Below are 27,579 nucleotides of genomic sequence, written 5' to 3'. Positions count from 1 at the left end.
CACTAACTCCTTCAATCGCACAGTTTGAGGTGTGTCCTGGAAAACACATAGCCTAACATCGACTCAGACCACAGTTCACAGTCTGTGTGTGTGTGTGTGTGCGCGCGCGCGCGCGCGTAGCCGACTGTCTGAAGAATAGAGCAAAATATAAAATACAATCCGTGCAATGAATTGTATTTTATATTTTATTAAACAAATAAACAAAACATTCTACCACTACATTAACCAAGTACCACTAGGTTACTACTACTAACGTTAGCCCAAATAACAATAATGATAATTAATACTTATTTGTTTTGTCTTTTCAGCGTATCTAATCATATATTGAGGTGACAGTAGAAATAAGTAGCATGTCCAGTACTTCTTCGAACACTTTGAAATTAACTTCAGGCCTACACTTTGCCGAAGTGACAGCAATCAAAACACAAAAGCGCTCAGGCGTGAAACAGACGCTTGTCTTTACGTCATTGGGGTCCTTTGACGTTGCATTCTGAGCTCTGCGTGTTCTATTTGGGGAAATTAAGCTAGTTAGCTAACGGATCAATCTGAGCAATTTAAACAAGAGTTTCTTTATAAATACGGGTTGTTATATACTTTGTCAACTTTAAATCAAAAGCAAGCTCTAACCTATTTTCCGCAGAAGGTAGACAACATTCTCCGCTGGGGACATTAGTAGTTAGCAGTTATTGAGCTTTGCTAACGTTATCTAGCTAGCTAAAAAGCTAATAACAACAACACGGCTCTGGAGCTGTCAGTAAGGTGTTGCCTGATTATTTTACCACATTTATTAGTTTGATGGCAGATTAAGGTTGCCATCACGCAAGCTTTATCACGTAGCTGCGGCTTGGTTCCTCTTCATTCCCCATATTAAAGATAATCCCTAGTGCACTATAGCAGACATTAACGTTAACTGAAGCTTCATTTACAGTTCTAACTTTATTATTATTTCAGACATTCTGGAATATGGCTGAGTCCAGCGGCATTATTGAAGTTACTGTGAAGACTCTGGACTCCCAGAGCAGGAGCTACAAAGTCAGAGGCGAGGTAATGCTCTTAGCGTGATTTAAATACTGCCCTGTTTAGACTCCTCTCCTGCCCGTCAGTTTCAATGACAGGTGGTGTAATGTGTGATGTCCCCCAGCTGACAGTGAAGAAGTTCAAGGAGCACATAGCAGCATCAGTGGAGATCCCAGTAGACAAGCAGAGGCTCATCTACCAGGGCCGAGTGCTGCAGGACGACAGAACGCTGACTGAATACAGTGAGTAGCCTAAATGAAACCTGCTAACCGACAGTATGCAAACTCACAGGAACAGTGAACATAGTGGAGCAGCATGGATTGGGACAAACAGTCAATGTCTTTTTATAATCTCCAAAGGATAGGGAAGTTGATTTTTCACCTTTGCTTTTGACCATAGCAGTGTCAGAGTCAGAATCAGAAACACTTTAGTGATCCTGAGGGGAAATTCTTTGTAACAGACACTTGCTTGCACATCAAGGCATTGAAAATTTAAGAAAGTCAAAATCTATGAAAAGAATAAATAATAAATGTGGATATATACATTATTACCAGAAGTGTAACAATCAATAGCAGTAATGAATATATAGTGTAATAATAATAATGCTATATAATAATAGCGCTGGTTGTGTTGAGGTGGGATAGACTGTAAATCCTTAAGAGTCTAAAAACAAACAAAATAAAACATAATGAGACTAAGTAATCAGAGTATTGAAACAGAGAATATTACACATTAGTATTACAACCAGTGCTTGACATTAACATTTTTGCTTTTCCAAAGTTACTAGCCACACTGCATTTTCATTAGCCACATTTTTGTTGTTGGGAAATTACGTAATATACAATTAAAGTTGACAATGGTGTGCTAAAATGTACTAATATTATCATAAGGTTTTTTTGAAAACATGTAGTCTATTAAGATAAACACATTAAAAGAGTACCTTCTTATTATATAATAAAAGTGCTGAATGGGTGTAAAAGATTAATTCAAAAGATAAAAACAAAATAAATAACCAGAAACATTATTTAAATCCTATTTAAAATCAGTAGGCTGTAATACAGAGTAGAAAATGATCTGCATTAGAAACAAAGAGAAAAGAGCAAAGTCACACACAATTAAGGCAATAGGATAATAAAAAAATTGCATCTGCATTTCCTCAGAGCTTTGACTAGATTTATGTTTATCATTATGAAGCTCTGCAGTAGCTTTAAGTAACTGGAGATATGAATTGAGTATACAGGTATTTATTTTCCAGATTATTCCTCTACAAACGCATCTTCTGCTTTCATACATGGAATTACAACTTTTAACTTAAAACAGAATCAACTCTGGAAAGGCAGTTATGATATGACAATATGAAGGGCAGTCCTGCTAGTAGTCTATGTTGTTTTCTTTTTTAAACACCATCATGTTCCTTAATCATGAAGATATCTGTATTTTACAGCATTTAACGGCACTGTCCTCCTGCCTTTTCTCCACCTCAGCTCTGCCCTTTTCTTTCCTTCGTTCTGCTGTGCATTTCTTCTCCACACTGGTCGGCCACGCACAGTCATGCACTGATTGAACGCTGTGTTGATGTGTGTGTGCATGTGACCAGTCACGTGTGATGACAGAGATCATACCATCAGGTTAAAAGCGACCGGGTAGGCTGACGGTCTACAGGTCTGAGGGACTGTGGCTGCCCTGTGACAGATTCAACTTTTATATTCTCTTTGACAAAAGTCTGGATGTCATATTTGACACGTGCACCCTCGCAAGAGAAGTGAGAGAGTGAGACGTGCCTGTTGTGTGGATTCACCTGCTATGAAAAAGCTTCCTTTGTCATAGCTGCCGCTGGTTAAGTTGATAATTAACGGCAGGCCAAAGAAGCCTCAGGCCACAGGGAAATCTCCTGGTGCTTCTGACTTCAGCTAGTTTAATCTCCATAACTTCTTCTTCTTGTTTACAGTGTATGTAAAGAAGTCCATGCCTTTGTTTCTCCCTCAGATGTAGACGGGAAGGTCATCCACCTGGTGGAGCGTGCCCCACCTCAATCCTCTATGTCCGGTTCTGGGGATGCGGGTGTTTCTGCCGGGATGGCAGAAGGTGGAAGTAGCAGCTACACTTCCTACCAGGGTGCACCACATGACCGCAATGCGAACAGCTACGTGATGCTGGGGACCTTCAACCTGCCCGTCAGCATCATGGAGCCCCAGCAGATACAGGTGGGGGTGACCCTGCTACGGGAAAACTCACATTTCACAATATTTTTCTGAAGGGAAGAACGAGTTCATGCTGACAGCTAGAATTTGTTCTGTAGATGTCCGTTCAGCAGATGATGGCTGAAGTTGGTGAAGCTGGAAGGAGTGCCAGGGTTGGCACCAGCAGCGGGGTAAAGGCTCGTTATTCACTCGTCATCATTTTATCAATCTTTTGAGCCCTTTTGTCTCACTCTTCCTGTACAGCTGACAGTGGTTTATTTGTACAGAACAATGGCTCGGTGGACGTACAGATCAACTTGGACCAGTCAGTGCAGAGTGAGGCCAGGATGAGGCTGCAGCTGGCTGAGAACCTGCTCAGGGACGCGTGCTCTCTGATCCACAGGCTGGAGGTACAGTACACGTACTGCTTTTGCTACCTACAGTAGGTTGTTATTTAACGCCTGAGAAATGGCAGAATCATCAAGTCAGTTTTCATGGATTTTGTTACTTTTTTGTTGTTGTTACTATTTTTTTTGTTCTTTCTATTTATTATGTTCTATTTATGCTGATGGACAACCCGAAAACATAATGCCTCGATGAACTGATTAGATTTTGGTTGTCAAAGGTCAAAGTCACTGTGACCTCACAGACACTGAATAGGTGACACTTTTGACTTAAAGGTCATTTGACCCATAGCTGGTAACTTGCTTTTAGTGCCCCACCCTCTGTTTTCCATTGCAGATTTAGTACCCCCATCAATTTAGCTGGTAATCATTGCGACACCACACAAAACTGCCGTGAAGTAATCTTCAATGTGACTCACACCTGCGACCCAGACACACCACGTGCCACATGTCTCTCCACACAAAGGACAATGGAGGAAACTGATGTGGCTGTTTAAAGCAATAAGTACAGAGAGTATTGTTACAGTTAATATCTTGCAATCTCTGGCTAAACTATTTAAAAATGGCGGGTTTGTACAGGTCAACCCGTCTGACGTGCGCGGTGAATAGTGACGATTCTCTATCAGAAGTCTGCAGTGTTTTTACCTCACCTTTTGGTATGGCCTCAGCTCACGTAGAACCTCGACAGAGGGGACACCAAAAAACCTACAATGGAAAACCAGAAAAGGCGAGTACAGTCGAGGCGAGTGGAGCTGGTACCATCCAGTGGAACAGGGACTATAGAGAGGCGTCGCATCTAAAAGTGCCAGGAGAAAACAAAGGCCCCACGTGCTGTGTAGCTAGACTCTATAAGAATCCATCTTTACATAGTAATCAAGTACATGTATCATGAATCAGTTCAATATGTTTCACTGAAATCATATCTACCATTTAGCTAAACAGTTCACTTTATACCTTTTTATTCAGTTCACTACATATTTGAGTCTGCACAGACATGGATAGAAAATGCAACCTGACTGGTTGATGGAGGCATACAACCAGTAATTTCAGTTTAATGAATTAGTGAAGGGAACAAACCTTAAAAAAAAAATTGTTATGCATGTTTCCCCAGGAGCTCACTGGCTCATCAGATGGCTGCTTTCAGTGTCCATTTTTACATCACTTTAATGAACCAGGGTGGAGCACAGTACTGAGTGTGCATGTGTGTTTGGGTGCATTGTGATGTGTTCAATTGTTGTAGGGAGTTTCCAGTGACCGCAGCTCCCATTCACAGCCAGAGGCATCCCAGTCCTCTTCTTCCATGCTGCCATCTTCCTCTTTTGTTGGAGGGGCTGTAGCATCACAACCCACGGACTCCAGCTCTCCTCCTGCTCCATCATCCTCCACCTCCATTCAGACTGAGGCACCAGCCAATACTGGGCCCAGGTAAGTCTGAGTTGTGCACTGAATAGCCCCATTAGCACCTGGTATTAACGTGATTTGGAACTATTAGCTGGGCGTGGCTTGTGACCTTTTTGGACATCATTCATTCCATGACGTTTTGAAGACTTGCTAGCTACTACTTTGTGAGCCAGCTGGAAGGGGCTGAGTTAGGTGACCTTTCAGCTTGCTGGCTGCATATTTTTCCAAGAATGCGGTCACGCTGTGTAGTTTGCATTCACACCTGGCTGAGATCCGATCACAGTGCGAGCCTGACTACCTCCAAATGTGATCTGGCTTGTCCGCTGAGATTCCGAACACAAAGTGCGTTTGCAGTTGGCATGTGTTTTTCCTTTTCCAGATAACATATCTACATACAAGCCACATATTAATGCAAATTGTAAATGGTTCTGGTGAAACAGTTTATTTGGAGCATCTTCTCATGATTAAGACCACCCATCATGTGTTGTGTCCAACCTTTGCATGGTTTAATATGAAGAAAGCTCTCCCCTACAGTTATGTTGACAGTCTCAATATAAGCTACTTGGAATACTCATAAAAATAAATTTGAGAAGGACATAGTAATTATTTGAACCATATGTGGAAGTCCAAAAAAATGCTTGAATGCAAAACAACGCGTAACACTTTTGATTGTTTTTGGTCCTAAAAATGAAAGTTTCCTTTAACTATTTCAGTGGCAAGTTTTGAATAAGATTCATTTGTAAATCCACCTGCAAAGTGTTTGCTTACCAACATCATGTTCCTAAATACTGCAGGCACAAATGAGCTGATTTTTGCATTTATGTTAATTTTCCATCAAAATGTGTTTATAACATTCAGACTGTCAGGTTGCTGTGGATCCAGACTTCATTGCATCACCTTTCTAATCATAGGTATGGCCTCTGGTATCAAACACAGTGGTCATCAGCAGGGCTTTTGCTGTGCTGACTCCTCCTGCCCTCTGTTTGTCCTCAGTCACCCGAGTCCAGCAGAGTTTGTGGAGGTTCTCTCTGAGGTCAGGAGGGTGGAAGAGCGGTTACGTCCCTTCCTAGAGAGGACCCACTCGATTCTCGGAGCCGCCACTTCTGCAGACTACAACAACAATGTAAGGAGGAGCTGCCACTGCATGAGGCAGAGAACAGACATCACATCACATTCAGAAATGTGATGCTGCCGGTCAGGTTACCATGACATTTGCTGTAGAAATTCCTGGTCGTCAGAGATATCTTTATCAAGTGTTATTATCATTCAGAATGTTCACCTATATACATAATACTATAATTTAATAGGCAGATTGCCAAAATGTACTGTCCTCTTTTCCGCATATTTGACAGGTGCTAACAAAGCAGTGGGTTTTCTTGTCTTGACTGTCCAAAGCTGTGTGATTGTGTCTTCGTGCACAGACCCAGGAAAGAGAGGAGGATCAGCGCGTTCTCAACCTGGTCGGAGATGCTCTGCGTCTCCTTGGCAACACTTTAGTTGTCCTCGGTGACCTACGTTGTAACCTGGCAACCTCTCCTCCACGTCACCTGTATGCGGTTCGCCCCATGGCCCACTACACCCACCCTGTCCTGCTCCAGGCTGGTCTGCCACACATGCCCCTTCCAGTAGGTCCACTCTGTTGTGTTAAGAGACACTGTGATAACAATTGTTGGGCAAGTTACTCAGAAATTGTAATATATTACTAGTTACCTATTACTCCTCAAAAGTTATATTATTACTTTACTTATTACTTGATGGTTACGTAGCTATATTCCCACAGAATGAAAGCACGGGGGGTGGGGGGTATTCTAACGTTGGACAGGTTTGTGCAGCGGTGTTCATGAGAGAGAGGGAGAGAGAAAGAAAGAGTGAATGAGCCAGGAGGTGCTGCACGAATACATGCTCCTCAATCAAAAAGGATTTTAAATACGCCTAGTAAATAATTAGAAAATTAATACGCAAGTAAATCCCGACTTTTAAACAGCGGTTTTGCTGCAGATGTAGCCTGTTTATAATAGCAGTCTTCAGTGGTTACAAGACGTTACGTCAACGCCACTCTCTCCCGACGAGTCCAGCATCAGTGAAAGCTCTGCCGGAGATTCTTTCTGTAAGTTTCACGTTGCTGTGCTGCTTCAACAGATGCTTCAATAAATCAGATGTAGAAATGTTCGCGGTTGAAAGCTTTTGCTGGTTTACACAAGACGACGATGTTCTTCGCATCTTAGACTGTGACACAATCATAGCAGCAGCTACTTACAGCTGTAGAAAGAACGCCTCTTCTCCATTTTTCCTTTAGTTCTGGCTATCAGCTGACATGAACAACAAAGTCGGGTCCCGCTGAGCTGCCGCACACGTGAATTCACGTCAAAGATGGTGCGTTCAGTAACGAGTAACGCAGCGTTACTTGCCTTAGCAACTGTAATAATATTAACGTTACTGTTTTAGAAAAGTATTAGTTACACTACATAGTTACTGGGAAAAGTTATATTACAGTAACGCGTTACTTCCCAACACGGGTGATAACAGCATAACTTTTCTAATTCAGGTTGAAAGGGCTGTATGGACCACATGTATAGAGAGTGTTTCTTATGAAGGCTTTTTATGCCCAACTAATTGTGAATAGGTGGTGTGTGTTGCTGGGGGGAATTCCTGATGTTCAGAGACATCTGTCTAGCTTCTCATACATGCAAATGTTTAACTAGGCAGCAGCCCAAGCAGTGTGGTTAGTGTTCCCTACTGTTCTGCACCCCATCAAGGCTTCTTGGTACACATTGACTGATGGTCAACAAGTTTTTTACCAACCTGCTTCTTTTAAAGTTCACTCGCACTCGCATTTTCCAAACCACTTACTACTTTGGAAGAGAAAACAGATAAATTTCAAAACTGTAAACATTAATTAGAACATATAATAATGCTTTCTTTTTATGGATTTGTAATTTTATAACAATTTCCTCTGAAGTTTTGGACAGAATAATCTAATAACCTATGTACTGGTATACTTACTGTTGTTTTGCAGTGTAATGTAAATGTATTTTCAAATATGAGTTTAAGTGAATCAGGTTGAACTGGCCTTGTTTAATGTGCAATTATCATTATTAGTCATTAATGGGCCTTTGTCAGATTAATTTTAACGTATACATAGCTGAAGATTTTTCACACTGTTTTTGCACATTTCTTTTTTGCTCAGGGCAACTTCCCCAATGGAAAATTTGAAATTCGTTTTCGAGGGGGTCCTGACAAAAGACATATAATGACATAAGACAATATTCAGCAAATAGTAGACATAGTTACAGTGGACACTCCACTCATTATAAAAATACAACAACAAAACACACTCACTCAAGCACCATGCAAATGCCATGAAATCTAGACACCCACACTAGTGTTAAACAGTACAATATGACAGTAAGTAGTGATGATTAATTAACAGGAGCAGTTGGTAAGGTAAGTAATGAGAGCATTTTTAAATGAACCTAGATACTGCAGAGATTTCAGAGAGGTTGGTTGTTCCAGTCTCCAGGAGCCTTAATGTTAAATGCTTTTTTCAGGCAAAGTTTTTGGAATATGAAAGAGGGAATGGTTATTGCTTCTAAGAGAATAAATAGGATTAGATTTATATGGGATGAATAGCTCTTGTAGATTGGATTATTGAAATGAATACATTTGAAAAGAAACTTGTACAAGTGCAGCTGTCGTCTCTTTTCAAGAGAAAGACATTACAGTTGATTGTACATTATACAGTGATGAGGTTGAAAGTGACAATTGAGAATAAATCCGCATAAACTATTAAATATGACATCAACTTTTGCCAAATCATACATTCATTGAAGTATCATTGAAGTATTTAGATATACAAAGTATCCGTAGTTAAGAGCAGGCAATAACAACTGGGATACCAGCCTCTTTTTTACGGTCATGGTGAAACAGTTCTTTGAGCTGTACAAGACACCAATAGAACAGCAAATCTTTTTTTAATATATAGTCTATACGCTTTTTTATATGAAAATTCAGGGTCAATCCATAGCCCCACATATTTTACGCAATCCAAAATTGGGGCCTGAGAACTGAAATGTCGATTCTTTGGACAAGCGAAGAGAATTTATCAGAAGGCGATGTCTGTTGTTTACATGACTTCCTGCTGGAACTTGAAGTTAATATGTATTTCTCTTCCAGATAAACATGGGGACAACAGTAACAATGGCAGCTGAAGGACAACGCCAGCCCTATCAGGATGCTGGCCAATCAGATCAGCAGGCTGCAGGTGATGCTCCGCCTCTTCATTCAAATGGGACCACTCATCACCAAGGACAGGGAGGACCCCGAGTGATCCGGATCACCCACCAGACCATGGAGCCTGTAGTCATGATGCAGATGAACATTGATGGTATGTGTGCTGCCGTGTCATCAGAACCCGACTGAACCATGGTCACATGGGCTTCCGTTATTTGTGTGAAACAGCCAGTCTCTCCTGTATTTCTGTGGGAATTAGGGATGACATAGACTGATGGAGCAGAGTGTATGAAAGGACTGTCCCCAGTCGCTCAGATAGAGATTAGTTTTGGAATACAGAAAAGAATAAAGGATATGAATTCAAAAGAAAGAAAGTAATATTTCATATTAATATATTGGGAAAAGGATAAAACAGACAGAAATAAATTAATGTGGACATGAAAAATGGAAAAGTAATGACAAAATATATACAGAGATAAACAACCAAGAAATATAGAAAAACAGAATAGTCTTACTTAATGGATTGCCCATTCATTACTTTATCCTTCTTATCCATTTATTTATTAGGATATTATATATATGGACAAGTGTAGTGAGAGGACAAAAAGACACCAAGTGCTTCAGTATTACTTCTGCATAAATGATACCAATGAAAAAAGTAATGAGGAAAAAAACCAGAGGTTACACTGTCATTTATTCATTTGTTCATTTCCTATATCCTTTGGGGCCTTAATGATCATGAGCTATTAAAATGTGTACAGTTTCCATTTCTCAGTGTCAGCATTACATCAGCTATTACTCAACAAAAAGTTGTAACACTGTAATTGATACAGAACCCAGTGACAGTAATGAAGTACATTCACATCACAGTGTCATCACCAATGTCTGTCACTTAACATGATTTAATCATAACATCATTCACCCAGGGAGAGACTGGTCAACTAGTTTTGGAGATATAACCATACAGTTTTACAATTATGGGGCAGGGTCTTTAAAGAGTCATTGATTTCACTTTCACTCAAACAGCCCTGTTTGCTCTTACATTTGCTCTGCTTCTGCAGCCCCTCTCCTCGTACTCAGGCTGCTTCTGTGTACTCGTGAAATGTCTGATCTCTGGTTTCTGCTCCAATAGAATGCCCGCCGTACTGTTGAACAATGAAATGATCCCTGCCACATTGTGGGCTTGTTTGCTTAGAGCGTCCCCTACAGGTGGTTACTCTTTAGTGATCCACTTCTGAGTCATTCATCAATCAGTCAATCACGGACATTGTTTTGCTCTCTAGCACACAGATGGGAGGCTGGTGTAGCTATTTTATTTTATCTTATTTTTTATGGGCGCTGGTTTATCAATTAAAGTGTCCTTTTATTTCAAAAGTCGTAAAGAAAGCAAAGGAAGTAAGCCTTGGAGGGCCGGAGTAGATGAACACAATTAAAGAGTAACTGCCGGAAGGGTACAAGCCAGCACCGCAGCAAGGATCATTTTATTGGTCAGCTCTACACCTGCCATTCTGTTGGTTGGGGCAGAAAACAGAGCAGAAATCTGAGATCAGAAGTTTCACCAACACACACAAGCAGCGAGAAGCAGGGCTGAAGCTGGAGGCAGACGACCCGGAGCAGCAACATCTCTGTGCAGGCTCACAGTTTGAGCAGAATAGAGCAAATGTAACAGCAAGCAGGGCTGTTTGAGTGGGTGGCCAGGGTTTAGATGGAAAGCATCACTATATCTGAATGTGAAATCAATGATCACGCTCTTAATGACATATTCCAAATGTCTCATTTAAATGCCACATAAGGCACTGGTCTGGTCCCGGTCACTGGTTGGTGCTCTCTCTCTCCCACTGCTTCCCCTCAGTCTCCACTGTGAGCTGTCAGGTACAGGCTACAACGGTCAAAGTCACCATCATATCACATCATATCATTGATTTGACCTTTCTTGTTCTGTGTGAGTGTAGCACCACCCTGTCTCCACCAGCCGTGCTGTACTCTCACTGTGAAGCTGAGGGATTTCTGCTCTTGTTGTGTTGAACAGGTGAGCCAGCTGCTGGGTCTCAGGTTTCAGGGCAGTCTAATGCTGCAGGTCCCGGACAGCTAGGTGAGTGCTGATCTTTGATTGGGTAGCTCTGTTGCTATGGTAACAGCTGTCTCTTCCTTAAAGATGGAGTACTTTATTTGAACACTTTGGGTAAGAGGGACTTTTTGAAGTGGAGTGGTATGAGCTACTTATCCTTATGTAGTGTATTACCTGCAGTACATGGTGTTCGGGGCGCCTCCAGCTTGGAGAAGCAGAGAGTTGTACCGGCATGGACGTTAACAGCGTACTGCTGCGGGTGGGAACAATCAGATTAAGTGTACTAAAATGACTGTTTTTGTTAAAGGAGTCTGGTGGCTTTGAAGAGCCTTCAGTTAGTTCAGTTCCCTGTCAGAAAGGGCCCCCGTCCACAGCAGTATGTTAGCCACCTCAAAAAACCTTTTAAGTAGACACATTCAGAGATCTGCTTTTCAGGACAAACCTCTTTCTGATTCCAGGAGGGACACCTGTTCACTTCCCAGGCCTGCCCCCTGAGTTCATGCAGGCCATCGTGCACCAGATCTCCCACCAAGCCGCCGCCATGGCTGCTGCAGCCTCAGCAGGCCACCCAGGACAGGCGGCGTCTGGCCCTGGCTCAACACCAGCCGCTGTGGGAACTGCTTCCACACAGCCCCCCCACCCCGCTCAGGCCAGGGTTGTCATCACCAGACCATCCTTTTCCCCCCGCATCCCGCAGCCTGTGGGAACCAGGGGAACCACCATCAACCTGAGGGCCACAGTACCCACAGCTGGCCAGCAGCCAGGACAGGTAACACCAACACAGGATAGAGATGTAACCGTGTCAAGGGCTTCATAATCAGGAAACAGTTTGAAATGCCCATCAAAAAAAAAAAAGTAATGTCATGAAATATGTGTCTGTGCCTGACCAATGGTCCACAACACAAACATACAAAAGTTACTATCTTGAGAAGAAAAATCAGCACATGTTCATTTTGAGAAATAAAATGAGATCATTTGGAATTTCTTACTTCAAAAATGACTTAAAGGATTAAAGTTGCCAATATTAACACTAAATTTCTATTGAAATCGGTAATCAAGTAATTGTTGTAGCTACATCCTACAGTGTATTGAAAAATACAGATCAAGGAACTGTTGTGCAGTAAGTATGTAGCACCTTGTTGATCACTGCCCCCTTTAAACCTCTGTGAGCAGGGAACACCTCTGGCTCCCTCCTCCCTCACCCAGATGATCAGTGGTCTTGTGGGTCAGCTGCTGACACCGGGACAGCCAGGTCAGTGCCAGCTGTTTTTTACAGTTAGAGTAGCTGCCAAACTGAATATTATTGTTTTCCTCAGTACTGACAGTGCTGGCATAAAGTGCTTCCTACAGACAGATACTGATACTGGATGAACAGTGCATAATTATGTTTGTGAACCAGCTCTACCTGACTGAGCTCTACCTGAATTCTAAAGCTAGTGTCTGATCAAATATTCTGTACTCTTTTTTTCACTTGCTAGCTTTTTTTAGAGCTTTTGACCAAAGTCCGTACTTGTGATGACACGATCCATTTACGGAAGACAACCATGGGATACGGTTGAAAGCTCCACAAAAAGCAAGTTATTGAACCCTGAGTTTAGAACAGTAAAAACTCATAGTAAAGTATGTTTTGGATTTTTAATGTGATTTACCAACCAATAATTAATTTCCATTCAACATGACAACCGGCCCGAGACTTGAGACCTGCGTGAATTAATTCATCCCAGTGACATCGAGTCACTATGTTGTTCTTCATACTGTAGTTATGTTGAAATGTAGATTGGTTTTGTATTCTCTGTTCTGGATTACTACAAAATAATAACCCAACTTTGACAGCAGTGAACGCAGACATGATGTTCACTGTAATGGCTTATCTAAATAAAGTAGAAAGTACTCGATGATTTCCATTGTTTAAAATGAAGTTTGTGGAAACAAAAGGCTGCATCGAACTACTTGAAGGTAGGAATACACAAAACAATCTCAGCTGTGAAACTGCAGTAATCCTCTTGCAGTAGGTTAAAACGTTTATGTAAAAAAAAAAACATAAAAAAGAGCATATATCTGAGGCTGTGTGCTGAGGGCTACGCCCTGCAAGCATTGTCTATGTTTTCAGAACGTAACCATGAAATAGCAATCTGAATAAAAAGCACCTTCTTTACACTAATTTAAAGTTCCGAGCAGTCCAGACATTTTCTTTCTGAAGCAAAAAAATATATAATTTCATATTTTACAAATCTATTTTGTCTCCTGAGCCTTAAAAGAAATACTCCAGGGACTTTTTAAATTGCACTTCTTGCAGCAGAACCCCAGGTATTCTGACTTACGGTGGTTCAAGTTCCAAAAACACTGGGTCTTCCCATTATGAACCTCTTTCAAGCTGAGATAACCTCTCGCTGTGACATGAGGGTCACATTCATACTTGTCAAAGCTCCTGCCAAGTAACAGAATGTATTAATCAGATAATTTTACTGGCTGTGTTGTACTCCCAGTTACTGGGAAACTCACTCACTCTGGGGGATCACTGAATACTTACTGAGCTCAAGTGACTGTCTGCTTATTTGTATAGCTAGACCGATTATCTACGAAGCTGATAAATCAACCGATAGCTTGTATGTATGTATGTATGGTTTTGCAGCACAGAAATGTTTAAACTAGGTTTGAAGTCATTAAGAAACAATGTCTCTATCACATGCTTTGTCCACATGGTGAGTCTTGTATAAAATGTCCCACTCTGTATATATGTTAGTCATAAGTCATAAAAAACAAATCTAGGTGTATCAGCATCAGGATCATTTATGTAAAAATAATTACAGATTTTAAAAATCCCAAATATTGATATTTTTGGCCTCAAATATTCAGTATCGCTCGTGTTATACTTATGTCCTGTTTCTCCTCCAGGTGATGCCATGTTCTCATCCTCTTCAGCCAGCTCTCAGTCCTCCTTTTCTACCTCTTCTTCTTCGTCTGATTCCTCCACCACGTCTCCTCCCCCTCCTTCTGCCAACACCTCTGGACAGACATCCACCCACACCACCAGCACTACCACCGTGGGCCAGCAACCAGAGGCCAGCCCTGAGGGAAGTCTGGCCCAGCTCCTGGGCTCTCTGCTAGGAGGAGCAGCTGGACCAGGGGGTCCCGGCTCTGGACCAGCTCCCTCCATCACTGTGACATTGCCGGGTGTCTTCCAGGGCATGTCCGACTTTATCCCGGTGAGTTCCCATAGTGTGACAGAAAACCAGAATATGGTGGCCTGCAGGGTTCCTCCTGAATCCAGATGGTTCTTCCCCTGTGGTGAGGTCCAGAAGCTGTTTGATTGGTTGTTCTTATTCTGTTCTTTAATTAAAAAAAGGAAAAAAACAGAAATGTACTCAAGTGCTCACGTCAGAAAGGAAATGACTTCAGCTTTGACTAGTCAATACTGAATTACAGCTGTCAGCTGTGATGTCACTGAAAATTACTCGATGATGGCCTGCTATCATCTGTGCATCATGGAATCACCAGAGTCCCCACGTTACGAGATTATCACGATACTTATGTCACGATACGATATTATTGCGATTTTAAACATATTTCGATGTACTGGAATTTATTACCTTTTTTCCAGCTTGTTGTGTTTCCAAAGGAAAACTCTTTTTCTAGTGGACTGAAAAAGCAATTGATTTTATTTTTATAGTACCAAAAAGTAAAATTCTCATGTACAATTTAGATAATAAAAGATTGATACATGGCATCTGTGTATCGATAAAGTATCAATACAATCACGGAAAATATTGCGATAGTATGTTGTATCGATTTTTTTTCACCCACCCGTAACGTGCAGCCTGGTCGGACAAGTAGCCCTCCTTAATCGCATTGTGTTATGAAAAGCGCTGTTTAAATGCAATGCATTTTTGTTATGATATTATTATGATAATTATAATTTAGCCCTAAAGGAGGAGGAATTCAGAATCATTTACAACAATATTCAAAGGCTATCATTTGCAATGGAAACGTGGATTACAAGGACAAAATAATATCTACAATGCTGCCTTCAGTTCAGTGTACATGTGAGTGTTAGAGTGTAAGTGAGGCGAGCGATGTGTTAAACTGATTACAGTGACTTTGAAAATTAAATGTAATTTCTATTAAAATAATACATATAAGGGGTCAAAATAATAATGATGCTGGTTTCACTAAGTTAATTGTTAAAAGTCCTTTGAAAACCAGTTTAATTCAGTTACATTGAAATATAATGTGTGTGTGTGTGTTGCCACTGAAATGAATATGAAATAAAAAGTACCCTAACAGAGCAGAATCTAAACTTCAAATTATCAACTGATCATCTTTACAGTTTGTAGGATTTACGTTCACAGTAGCTAATGAAAAGAGATGAAGAAGACAGAATGACTGATGAAGATAGCTTGGTGTGCTTAAAGTGTCAGGTTACAATCAACATAAAGTCAAGCACAAAAGCTCAATTCAATTCAATTAAATTTTATTTATATAGCGCCAAATCACAACAACAGTTATCTCACAGCGCTTTTCATAAAAGAGCAGGTCTAGACCATACTCTGTGATGATATTTACAGAAGCCCAACAGTTCCCACCAAGAGCAAGCACTAGGCGACAGAGGCAAGGAAAAACTTCCTTTTAAGAGGCAGAAACCTCGAGCAGAACCATGGCTCAGGGTGGGCGGCCATCTGCCTCCACCGGTTGGGGTGAGAGAGAGAGAGAGAGAGGGTGAGAGAGAGAGAGAGAGAGAAAGAAAGAAAGAAAGAAAGAAAGAAAGAAAGAAAGAAAGAGGGATGTTAGGAGAGAGAGAGGGGAGGGGGGCAGCCTACAAAATTTACACACAGAGGTACAGACAGTGAAGGTAATGTTGCTATAGACTAAATGAAAAATGGTACAGATATTTATAATAGTGTTAATGGTAACCATCGTAATGTTAATGATTATAAAAACAATAATAACAATAAGACTAGCAACAAGTCGTTGCAGTAGAGGGTGTCGAGCAGGAACACGGGGGCAGCAGGTGACCCGCAGCCACAGATCCAGACTCCACAGCTCCAGAGCCAGAAAACCTGCAGGAAGTGATAGGAGGAGAGAGGAGAGGGACGAGAAAGCACAAGACTACCAGAAAGGGGAGAAGTTGTGTTAGTAACATGCAATAATGGGATAAGGTTGCATACAGAGGGAGAGAAAGTAGAGGAGAGAGGAGCTCAGTGCATCATGGGAAATCCCCCGGCAGTCTAGGCCTATAGCAGCATAACTAAGGGATGGTTCAGGACTACCTGAGCCAGCCCTAACTATAAGCTTTATCAAAGAGGAAAGTCTTAAGCCTACTCTTAAATGTGGAGATGGTGTCTGCCTCCTGAACCCAAACTGGAACCTGGTTCCACAGGAGAGGAGCTTGATAGCTGAACGCTCTGGCTCCTAGTCTACTTTTGGAGACTCTAGGAACCACAAGTAACCCTGCATTCTGGGAGCGCAGTGCTCTGGTGGGGTAGTAAGGTACTATGAGCTCTTTAAGATAAGATGGTGCCTGACCATTAAGAGCTTTGTAGGTAAGAAGAATGATTTTAAATTCTATTCTGGATTTTACTGGAAGCCAATGCAAAGAAGCTATTACAGGAGAAATGTGATCTCTTTTCGTGGTTCCTGTCAGAACACGTGCTGCAGCATTCTGGATCAGCTGAAGAGTCTTAATGGACTTTTTCGAGCAGCCTGATAATAAGGAATTGCAGTAATCCAGCCTAGAAGTAACAAATGCATGGACTAGTTTTTCTGCATCATTTTTAGACAGGATGTTCCTGATTTTCGCAATATTACGTAGGTGAAAAAAGGCGGTCCTTGAAATTTGCGTAATGTGAGACTTAAACGACATGTCCTGATCAAAGATAACTCCAAGATTCCTCACAGTGGTGCTGGAGGCCAAGGCGATGCCATCCAGGGAAACTATATCTTTAGATAATGCGTCACGGAGGTGCTTAGGCCCCAGAGCAATAACTTCAGTTTTATCTGAGTTTAACATGAGAAAATTACAGGTCATCCAGGTTTTAACATCCTGAAGGCACATTTGAAGTTTAGCTAACTGATGAGTTTCATCTGGCTTGATCGATAGATATAACTGAGTATCATCTGCATAACAATGAAAGCTTATGGAATGTTTCCTGATAATATTGCCTAAAGGAAGCATATATAAAGTGAAGAGGATTGGTCCAAGGACAGATCCTTGAGGAACTCCATGAGTAACTTTGGCGTGCATGGAGGACTCATCGTTAACATGTACAAACTGAAATCGATCTGATAAATAGGACTTAAACCAGCTTAGAGCGGTTCCTTTAATGCCAATGAAATATTCCAGTCTCTGCAATAGGATCTGATGGTCAATGGTATCAAATGCAGCACTAAGATCTAATAAAACCAGTACAGAGACAAGTCCTTTGTCTGATGCAATAAGGAGGTCATTAGTAATTTTCACCAGTGCTGTCTCTGTGCTATGATGAGCTCTAAATCCTGACTGAAAATCCTCAAATAAACTATTGCTCTGTAGAAAGTCACACAGCTGTGACTTAGCTGTGAAAAGTTTAGCTGCTGTTTTTCTGCAGTCTCCCTGCATCCAGTCAGCATTGACTCAGAGTAGCCCTGTGTGCAGACGGACTCTTGTAGCATACAGGTGTGTTTGCAGCTGAACAGTTTTTCGTTTCCGCCCAGCCACCTGCCGGCGGCCCTGCTGCCCCAGTCCCCCCTCAGTCCGTCGGTCCTGCCCCGCCTCAGGCCCGCAGCGGTGCAGGTGGAGATTCTCTGAGCCCGGAGCTATTCACCGGCATCGTGCAGGGAGTGCTGTCCACCATGATGAGCTCTCTGGGGACACAGCAGGGCAATGGAGAGAGCATCGCCCACTTCATCCAGAGACTGTCCCAGACCAGCAACCTGTTCACCCCTAGCTCTGGAGATGCTGTGGGTGAGTCAGAAAACAGGAGAAGGAATTTACCTGCAGCTTTTAGTCAACACTGACCTCATAGTCATGTTAAAGACATATCACTGGCTTAATGCATTCTTAGAATGGCTTCTAAACGAAGTTTACTGTTCACATCATTTACTATGACTGATACACTGACTCTCATCTTGGAAGGGTTCTTTGGTGACCTGCTGTCCCTGGTGTGTCAGAGCTTCTCCATGGTGGACATGGTGCTTTTGCTTCATGGGAACGCCCAGCCTCTGAGCCGCATCCAGCCCCAGCTCACTGACTTCTTCACCGAACACTACCTCCAGGGCAGAGAGCCCACTGATGCTAACATAGCTGTAAGTACTGCAGAGAGAGCTCACACACGGAGCTGCTTGATGTGTTGCTTGAAGAACTGTAAGGGCTGTCAGCGTTCAGTAGGCTTGTCCTAATCTGCCCCTACAGAAAGCCTTTCAGCTGCCTGTCCATCCCACATGTCTACACAGGCTGCGGAGCGGCTTGGCATTTTCAAAGTGTGTTTTTAAGCTTCAAGTCCTGTTTTTCTTCTGTCTTATGTGCATAACTAGAGATTTGGCGTTGGGCTCTAAGTGCTGCCAAAAGGCAGGTGACCTGCACTCATCCTGCGTAGGCACAGACAGGCTGCTCATGCTACTCCTCCTGTGTGGACATGGTGGAAGCTGCATTCAAATCATGTAATTATTGCCGGAAATGACATGCAGTGTCTTTTCCAAATACCATGAATATTAGACATCAGGTACCTGAGGAATGTTGCTGATACAGGAGCTCTAACACTGTGGATGTTAATAACTAATAAGTTATTTGTGGTGCTGGTTACTTCACTCGCCCACAGAGCTGAGAGCAGTGGGGTGTCATCAACAGCTGGCTCACCTATAGCACAATGGATTACAGTACCTAAGGTTTAGAAAAGGATCAGGTTTTATTTAGACAATAATTAAACAATGTCTTCATCAACCCAAACCCCAAGCTAGTAGATGTGTTCAGGACATCACTATTATCACTACTGTTGAGCTAGAAATATGTCTCCGTATAAACTATTTTTTGAGCCCCTCATAACATTCTTTCAGCCCTGCTGGCTCAGTGCCTTGAAGGTGAGGGCTAACGTGTTGGGCATCGTGCCTGTCGAGTCTAAAGTTGAGCACACCAATGATTGAGCAGCTTGCTGGGAAAGACAGGCACTTGTTCTGATGAGTTAACGATCCAAATCAAATGCTGATTAAGTAGCCGTAATCAATAATAAGTCATGTAAGTTTCATTAAAGGATAGGTTCATTTTTCCCAGTCTGTCTTAAAGTTAAGCACACAGTCACACAGCTTACCTAATCCTTCCTCCTGTTCACACTGGACCCAAAGAGATCCATTATTAAAGAGATGTCAGCGGAAGTGATGGAGGACAAATTCATTCATAAGTCTGTTGTGTTAAATGATGCTGTCTGCACTTTCAGATCTCTGCACGCTACATGTCAACATTCACACACCTGACTTTACTGTATGGATCTGTCATTTTCACAGGAAAGACTTTAACACATTGTCCTCTCTGCAGACAGCAGCTGAGGACCTCATCAACGGACTGGAGGACTACATAGCTGAGAGCTTTGTAAGGACAACTTCTGTCACGCACGGTCTGTCTGCTACAGTCCATCTAATGTACTGGGCTGTGTCCTAGGTATGTAGTGATGGACATAAGTGAGTGGTGTGTGTTGTGTCTAGGCCACAGTGACAGTGCGAGACGGAGTGGACATCGTTCAGACCAACCTGTCCTTCCTCAGACAGCAGTTCACACAGGTGGCCTCTCATATCCTGCACTGCCGCGGTAAGTTCAGTCAGAGGGCTGCTTTCAGTTTCAGTCTTCTGTCCCCTTCCTCAGTAGTACTGCAGTAGTCAGTTAGTTAGAATACATGCTGAAGACACAGTGACACTAACTGACAATAATAAGTTAGTAAACAGCAGCAGTCACTGGTGAGTTATCATCCATCCTAACAGGCCAGTCAACCTTTCAGTCTTCACTTGTGAAGTGACTTCTATTTGTTCCGATATTTCGGGGAGCTCCAGAGTCCTAACTTGTAGGAGACCACATGAGCTTATAAAAAGATGCCTTTTCAGCACTTTGGGAAGCAAAGGAGAGCACATGGTCAAAACGAGCTGCTCACAGTGACGTCACACTCTCTCCAGGAGCTTCACCATCACTGGTTCACCTGGGACTGTATTTATAAAGTCCCGGTGAATCATTCTGACAAGGTAAATCAGGAGTAGTACCTTTTTGCGACAGTTGCGATTTAAAGTATCAGACAGTGGAAAATTTCATATGAGGGCCCTTGCAGAACCTTGAGGCCTCTTGAGTCTTGTGCATTATCTATCTAGTTTGAGCTCTGCAGAAATAGTTTGTTGTCAATGATTCAGTTCTTGTCGTATCGTTTAATTTACTAATTGTCATTTAGCGCTCCATACATGTGCCCTCCACGGACTGTTTCTGCCTGACTTCCATCTCCCGCAGCTGCTGACATGTCAGGTCTCTGGAGTTCTCCTGAATATCAGCACAGATGGTGTATTAAATAAAGAGTATAATGTTTAGTATATAGTTTACTGTTGGTATAACAATAATATTAGAATTTCACATATATTAGTAGTATATATAGCTGTTTCATTTTTGTGGGTGGTTATATAAAATGTAATCCTTGTGCAAGAAAAAGGCTCTACAATGGTCTCTAATTTGTTAATGCTAAGTACTAACTTGTCCATAATCATGTTGTTCAACATTTAATGATTTTGTTATAGCACAACTTTTTTTAACGTCCCGCCCCATCCAGGCTGTGATTGGTCTGATTGCTGTCTGCTGGAGCTGTATTGCCCAGTCTCAAAGTGAAATAGCCTACTGCATTTTATGGGTGATATTGGCCATTTAAAGGTATTTTAAGAGGTAAAAAGTACTAGGTGAGCTATAATCTGTCAAATATAACCCTTCTGAATGAAATCAACTAATTTCAGGGCAGAAATCACCTTTCAGTCAATAACAAAAGGCTTCAATCATTTTCTGGCAAGTGAAATACTGCATTTTAAGAGTTGTACTGGCCATTTAAAGGTTTTTAACAGGTAAAAAAGAGTGGACAGCAAACATCCTAACAGCAAAATTGTCTTCATTTTATATCTACGTTGGCAGTAAGTCATGTTAATTAGGCTACAGCCCGTTTTCCAAATATAAACAAAGATATTAAACATAGGCCTACCAAACATCAGTTTTCGGCGCGACACCGGCATTTCTCTCGGTGCTCTATGATTTGAACGATTAGCGTGGGCAGGGAGGGGGTTTACGGTAGGTTGTTGTCTTAAATGTTACTGGCACACTGCTCTTAAAATATTTTTCTCATTGTACGTAGGCTTTTTTTTTTTAGAGGCCCCGTGTTAGCGGAGATAATGAGCAGACTGCAGCGAGAATGTTTTATTTAATCGCACACTTTTTGCGCTTATGTAACAACGACGTCGTGATTGTGATTAGATTAATTGTGCAACCCTAGATAGGAGTCATTTCCTAAATTAAGAAAATGACAAAATGCCTTTTGGTATGTGTCACTGAGAGTCTTTGGCTAATTAGGACTGATTTCCTGCTCTAAACCCGAACCCAAACTTTCAAACTTCAACTTCATATTTGGGGTATTTTCTTATTCATTGTTACTTGTGTTTAGCAGAGGATTCTTTAGGCGTGTGAACACCACGCTGATGTGAACATGGGGAGGACTGAATGTTTTTCTGTCTTGGCTTTTTCATTGTGCAGATCACATGTTTGGCCCCCGTCTTCTGTTGCTGTGCACTCAGGGCCTGTTTGAGTGTCTGGCTCTAAACCTGTACTGCCTCAGAGGAGAACAGAGAGCTCTGACTGCAGTCATCAACCACCGCATTGTAAGTGGACATCATCTGTAACCACAGCATAACGCTCTACTCGTGTGATCCGAGTCAACAGCTGCATGTTTGTGTTTGTGTGTGTTTGTGTAGAGGAGGATGTCTGCAGATGTCAATCCCAGTCTGGTCAACTGGCTGACCAGTATGATGTCTATGAGGCTGCATGTCATTTTGGAACACAACCCAGTTACCGAGGACCAAATCCAGCACTACATCATCTATACACGGGTAATAGTGAGCAGCACCTGCTGCAGCTGGACACACTGCACAGCGGCCTGAGTGGGCCTGACGTGCTCATATATCCAGAAATATCTGCAGCTGCCTCTGCACATTTAGTTCTGCAGCAGTAACACAAACAGGATCCAGTCCATCCATTGTTTGCTGAAATGTGTTTTCATTAGAAGAGGCAGGATAATACTGTTAATACTGGATGAGTGGAGCGGCTGTGAATCGGGAGATAAAGCGGGTTGTCCACTGTTCAGAAGGTTGGTGGTTCGATCCCCGGCTCCTCCAGTCTGCATGTCCAAGTTTCTTTGGGCAAGATCCTGAAGGCTGGGCCATCAGGGTGTGAATGGGCTGAAGTCGAGGTCAAAAGGATAAACACGAAGATGTAAGCCCTAACAGCAATGTCATTTCAGGGTCCGATGAACCAGAGGACAGGGGATGAGCTGGAGCCCCTATCTGAGAGTCCAAATGTGGAGGTGCGTTTGGTTTGTTCAAATTTTTCTTAAAAAGGTTTAAATCTCAATCATTTTTGCCAGTCAGGGCTCTTCTTAAAGGATCGGTCGGTTTATTTTTGGTCATCATTAACAAATCCCATGTGCAGAACCAAACTAACAACGTGTTAGTCTGTCTCTCAGTAATACACTCTCAAACACTCAAACAGCAGGAAATAGTGCATTTGTTAGGGACTATTATTAACGGCAGATGAATGCACATGTGGTGCTCTAGTGAGTATTTGGTGAAAGTGGGATTGACAAAATAAACTACAGTGTGTGTGATGAAGGCACATGTCACCCAAAGCAGCAGTGAGGCTCACTGATGGCTGTAATAGTTTCTGGAAGAGTGGAGCTCAGAGGAAGGAGAGACATCAGGCTGTGAGACACAAGACATCGTGAGGAGGATACATCCACTGTTGGTTTGGCTCTGCACATCGAGGGATTTGTTGACATCCTCAGGGCGGCTGTGGCTCAGGAGGTAGAGCGCGTTGCCTGTTAATCAAAAGATCGGTGGTACGGAGCATTTACTTTTGTTGACAGGAAGAAAAATATAGAATATCACCAGAAGCTGGAGCTTGAGTTTTTCTGCTGTGAAACGTTGGAAAGAATTGTCCGTTTTATTTCACCTAGAAAAATGAAGCGTAGCAGGAAAGTGCTTTGTGAAAAAGAATCCTCAAATCAGAACGCTGAGATGGGAAAAGATGCATTCTTTATTATTATCAGTCACCATCAATAATCTTGAACACACAATCATCTGTTTGGATTGTCACGTGCAGCCTCACGTTCGATGAGCTCTTCTCTCCATAAGATTCACCATCCCTGACACATATCGTGGTCGTGTTGATCCTCTGCAGTACAAATGTAAATCAGTGTAACTGAAATGAAGCGCTGGTGTGATTGCTCCCCCCCTCTGTCAGATGGAGGACAGTTTGTCTCCAGCTCCAGCCACCACAGCAGAGGATGCCGTGGCTTCACCAGCCGACGGCGGAGAGAGAGGTACGTCTCCTGCACAGGACGCCGCCCCAGCGGGGGACACTCAGTGTCCCGCTGGGGCCCCGGCAGGATGGGAGGAGGCGACCCCTGAGGTGGAGCAATGGACAGCAGCAGTTCCACCTGTAAGGAATGAGGTTTTCTCAGGCAGTACAAACCAATGCTGAGGGGGGCGGGGTACTGTAGGGGGTCACAACATGAGGAAGACAGTGACGTGGGCACAGTGGGATTTACAGTGGGAACATTTTAGTCGTAGTCTTCTGGAGCTCATTGCTGCCGACAGTCTGCATCTAACTAGACAGACTGGAAAACCGGGTCCTTAGCTAGTTTCTGTTCAGTTTGTGATAGAGGCTGGTTGTGGTCCAAGCAAACAAGAGCAACTTGTGGAGTTTCTTTTCCATCCTATCTTAAGTCTCATCATGTCTTACATAAAGCACTTTGAATTGCCTGGATGTTAAAAAGTGCTGTGACCAGGCAAAACGGCCAACAGTGTTACTGCCATAAAAACATTTCATACTATTCGATATTGATAATTATCAGGCTAAATATAATTTATTTCAAGGTTAAAGGCTGATTTTTTTTTTTTTAATGATCAGTAAATCTTTTTTCAGTCCCTAGCCCTCATCAAAATAAATATCTTAAAAGAACAATTAAGTGCTAATTCGTTTGATCCACTTTCTTTGAATCACAAACATTTATTGACGATATATTGAACATTTGTTATTTTTTTATGGAGGAACATTACATTGCAAGAATTATCATTTAATGTTTTATTGCCCAGCCCCCATATTGTAGATCAGTTGCATATATGAGCAGTCACCATCAGTTCATTGGATTATGACTAGATAATGTCTTGGTCAGGAATGGGTTCCCATCATCAGACATGACATGCTGTCTCAGAGGAAGCTCAAAGCCCAGCCGCCGCTGTCCGACGCCTACCTGCACGGAATGCCCGCCAAGAGGAGGAAGGTGAGCAGCACACTTCTGTCAGTGTTTATTGTAGGTTTACTCTCACCAGCTTCTCTCAAAAGCTTGTAAAGAAACAGTGACTTGTTAGCTAATTAGAAGCAAATGTTCCTATTGGATGAAGAGTTCCCGTAAGAGTGGCTGCTGTTTCATCCTCAGACGAGCCAGTGTGACGGGCCGCACCTGTCCCTGTCAGACGCAGTGACTCGGGCTGCTCGCGCTGCAGGAGTCCTGCCTGTCACTGCCCGGCACAGCCTGCAGGTGGAGCTGGAGAGGCCAGAGCTGCAGGAAGCCTACGCCAAACAAGTAATGCACTGCCCCTAAACCAATCCAGGACAGCATGATGTTTGTCATCTTAAATGTTCCTGTTGCTAGTCAGCTAGTTTCAAACACAGGGTGAGGACGGATATTTTGAAATGAAGGCAACATGAGTGGAGAGTAGAAACCAAGATCAGCAGCACTTATATATATTTATACAGGATCCTAAATATGAAAATGAAAAGACTAAAAAGTGTCTAAATAATAAAAATGCTAAAGAGGCGTAAAAGTTTCTCTCACAGTGATTAATAGATAGTTTTACTGTCTCATAGTAGTAATGAGGAGTAACCCTGATGATCTCATAGTGATGTCATCAGGAACATTGACCTTGGGTTTGGAGGTTACACATTTATGTTACAAACTGAAGAGGTGAAGTTTAAAAGACCTTTATCCAGTTGCATTGTGGGAGCAGTATGATTGAGTATATTTAGAGCTTAATCCGTACTTCAGGTTCATCTCAAGAAAGTTAGAAAGACAGTTCAAATGTTTGATGCTGCACAGGTACACTTTAGAAAATGAAATATTTTATATTTTTCTAATTTTTTCTTTATATTTTTTCGAGATGCACCTGTAGAAGTCAAATCAACAGTTAAAAGTTTTTGAAAAGTTATGTAATACTTATTCACATATGAAGACAAATTAGTCAGCTCAGCTAGTTTTAATATCAAGGTCATTCTGTCTATAGCCCGCTGCCTCTCTCTGTGTCCTCCTGCCAGGTAAAGAGTGACATCAAAGAGCGAGTGAGAGACAATCCGGACTACAACACCCAGAGATTTCCCAACACGCACCGAGCTTTCTCTATAGAAGACTCCTAATCATCCACAGCCCTGTGCCACAGAGGATCAAGGCCAGGTCCAGAACAGCAGGATCTGTACACACTACCTGCAGCGTGGTGTCCGTAGTGTTTTAACATCCTGTTGTAAACATGGCCTGAAAGGGCGAAAGCTCCTGACTGAATTATTCCTCCTCCCCGTCCTCCACCTGCTGTAGTTCGGACTTCAGACCCTCCATGGTGCATGATTTGAGGAACTGTGAGCTACTTGAGTTACCTCATGCTAAAACATTCCCTCTGCTCTCGGACACCTCTGAGAAACTAGTGATGGAATCAGTTTAATGCCAGAGTACTACCCACTGGAAGTAAGACCAGATCTGAGCAGGTCAGTGCAGGAGAGGACTGGGCCACAGGAAGCACCAATCCTCTTCTGTAGGTCTGAAACAGTCCGAGCATCATAGCTTCATATACCACGGAGTAGTAGGGCCACAGAATAGACAATTGACCTGTTTGAGGAAAAGCTGAAAAGTTCCAAGAAAAAGGTCGTAATACTGTGAGAACAATGCTGGAATGTTAAAAAAAAGCATTGAGAAAAGTTTGAATGTTGCAAAATCAAACTTGATCAAATTTTAAGAATGAAGTCATAGGTTGCGAAGAAAAAAAATAGCTGAGAAAAATGCTAATCTTGTGAAGAACAAGTGATCTTATAAGTTTTAGTGGTGCACAGACAAAAGTCCTAAAATGAGAAAAGTCCAAATATTGTCAGTTAAGTTGGAAAGAAGTAGTTATGAGTTAAACTTGACATTTTACTAGAAACAAAGTCACAATATTTCAACAATAAAGTCACATAATGGAAATATGTCGTAGTAAAGTAGGGACACTGCAAAAAAATACAATACATGAGGTGTCGGAATGCACATCCAATGTAATCATGAATATGGTGTTCTTTGCAACCTTTTCCTTGGAATACTCTGACTACATTGTCATGTTGTGACACCAAATGTCATTTTCCTGAAATACTCATTCTGAGCACTTCTATGGTGCAAATGTAGTTGCAGAAGTGTAAATGAGCGCATATTGTACATAGTAAATGGGCAGTGAAGTCATAGAGCTTTGTTGGTGTCAGTCATATTTATTATTGACACTTGTGTCTGCTTAGACAGGATACCTCAGTGAACCACGTGTTCGCTGCTGTGTAAGAATCAGGCTGTGGTGATGGTAGGTGTGTGATGTCTGTCTGAAGCACAGCTGCGTCAGGCTGAATGGTTCCTCATCACTGAAATAAATGAACCTATTCAATATCAATGTTTCTCAACTGTTTGTTTACAAAGACTCAGGATTTGAGTAACATTAAGAGGTTTCCAACAACATGATGTTCATTTAGTAAATTATGGTCCCATTTAAAGGAAAATAGACCATAAAGCAGAGTATGCTTCAGGGTAGGAGTGATTGACAAGGCGTTACCATGGCGACCTGTCAATCAGGCTTGAGCGACTCATACCCACGGTGTGTAAATTTAACCAGCACCGTTGAAAAAGTTTATTAGGGGTTGGCAAGGTTGTGTCGTGTTCCAGCTGTGATTCCGCAGCGATTTTCAGAAGCAGCTCTCTGCTCTGCTGTGACTACGAGTCTTTGAAGGAAGCCACTCTGACAGGAAGTC

The 27,579-nt window shown here is 42.2% G+C and overlaps 1 protein-coding gene across 3 annotated transcripts; it reads left to right on the top strand.

Moving 5' to 3' along the window:
- Positions 1-474: 474 nt before the first annotated feature.
- Positions 475-27,224, top strand: bag6l (BCL2 associated athanogene 6, like). Of its 3 annotated transcripts, none has more exons than XM_038724861.1 (25): positions 475-643; positions 952-1,044; positions 1,142-1,259; positions 3,004-3,221; positions 3,317-3,388; positions 3,485-3,607; positions 4,842-5,026; positions 5,996-6,125; positions 6,424-6,627; positions 9,176-9,386; positions 11,262-11,324; positions 11,759-12,069; positions 12,474-12,552; positions 14,196-14,506; positions 17,991-18,240; positions 18,412-18,581; positions 19,804-19,857; positions 19,971-20,073; positions 22,030-22,154; positions 22,248-22,382; positions 22,793-22,855; positions 23,791-23,988; positions 24,725-24,832; positions 24,989-25,135; positions 25,864-27,224. In XM_038724861.1, exons 2-25 carry the CDS (start codon positions 964-966, stop codon positions 25,960-25,962), a joined length of 3,558 nt encoding a protein of 1,185 aa, XP_038580789.1. In that variant the 5' UTR covers positions 475-643; positions 952-963; the 3' UTR covers positions 25,963-27,224. The 3 variants fall into 3 exon arrangements, with proteins under 3 accessions (XP_038580789.1, XP_038580788.1, XP_038580791.1); XM_038724860.1 differs by having other exon boundaries at positions 475-759; XM_038724863.1 differs by having other exon boundaries at positions 475-1,044; positions 4,875-5,026.
- Positions 27,225-27,579: the final 355 nt, after the last annotated feature.

Source organism: Micropterus salmoides, unplaced genomic scaffold (genome assembly GCF_014851395.1).
Source record: "Micropterus salmoides isolate LMB-PRFRI ecotype aquatic unplaced genomic scaffold, ASM1485139v1 Ms_hic_scaffold_17, whole genome shotgun sequence".
Lineage (NCBI taxonomy): Eukaryota > Metazoa > Chordata > Actinopteri > Centrarchiformes > Centrarchidae > Micropterus > Micropterus salmoides.
Note: the sequence above shows the minus strand (reverse complement) of the source record. Positions and strands in the feature narration are given on the sequence as shown.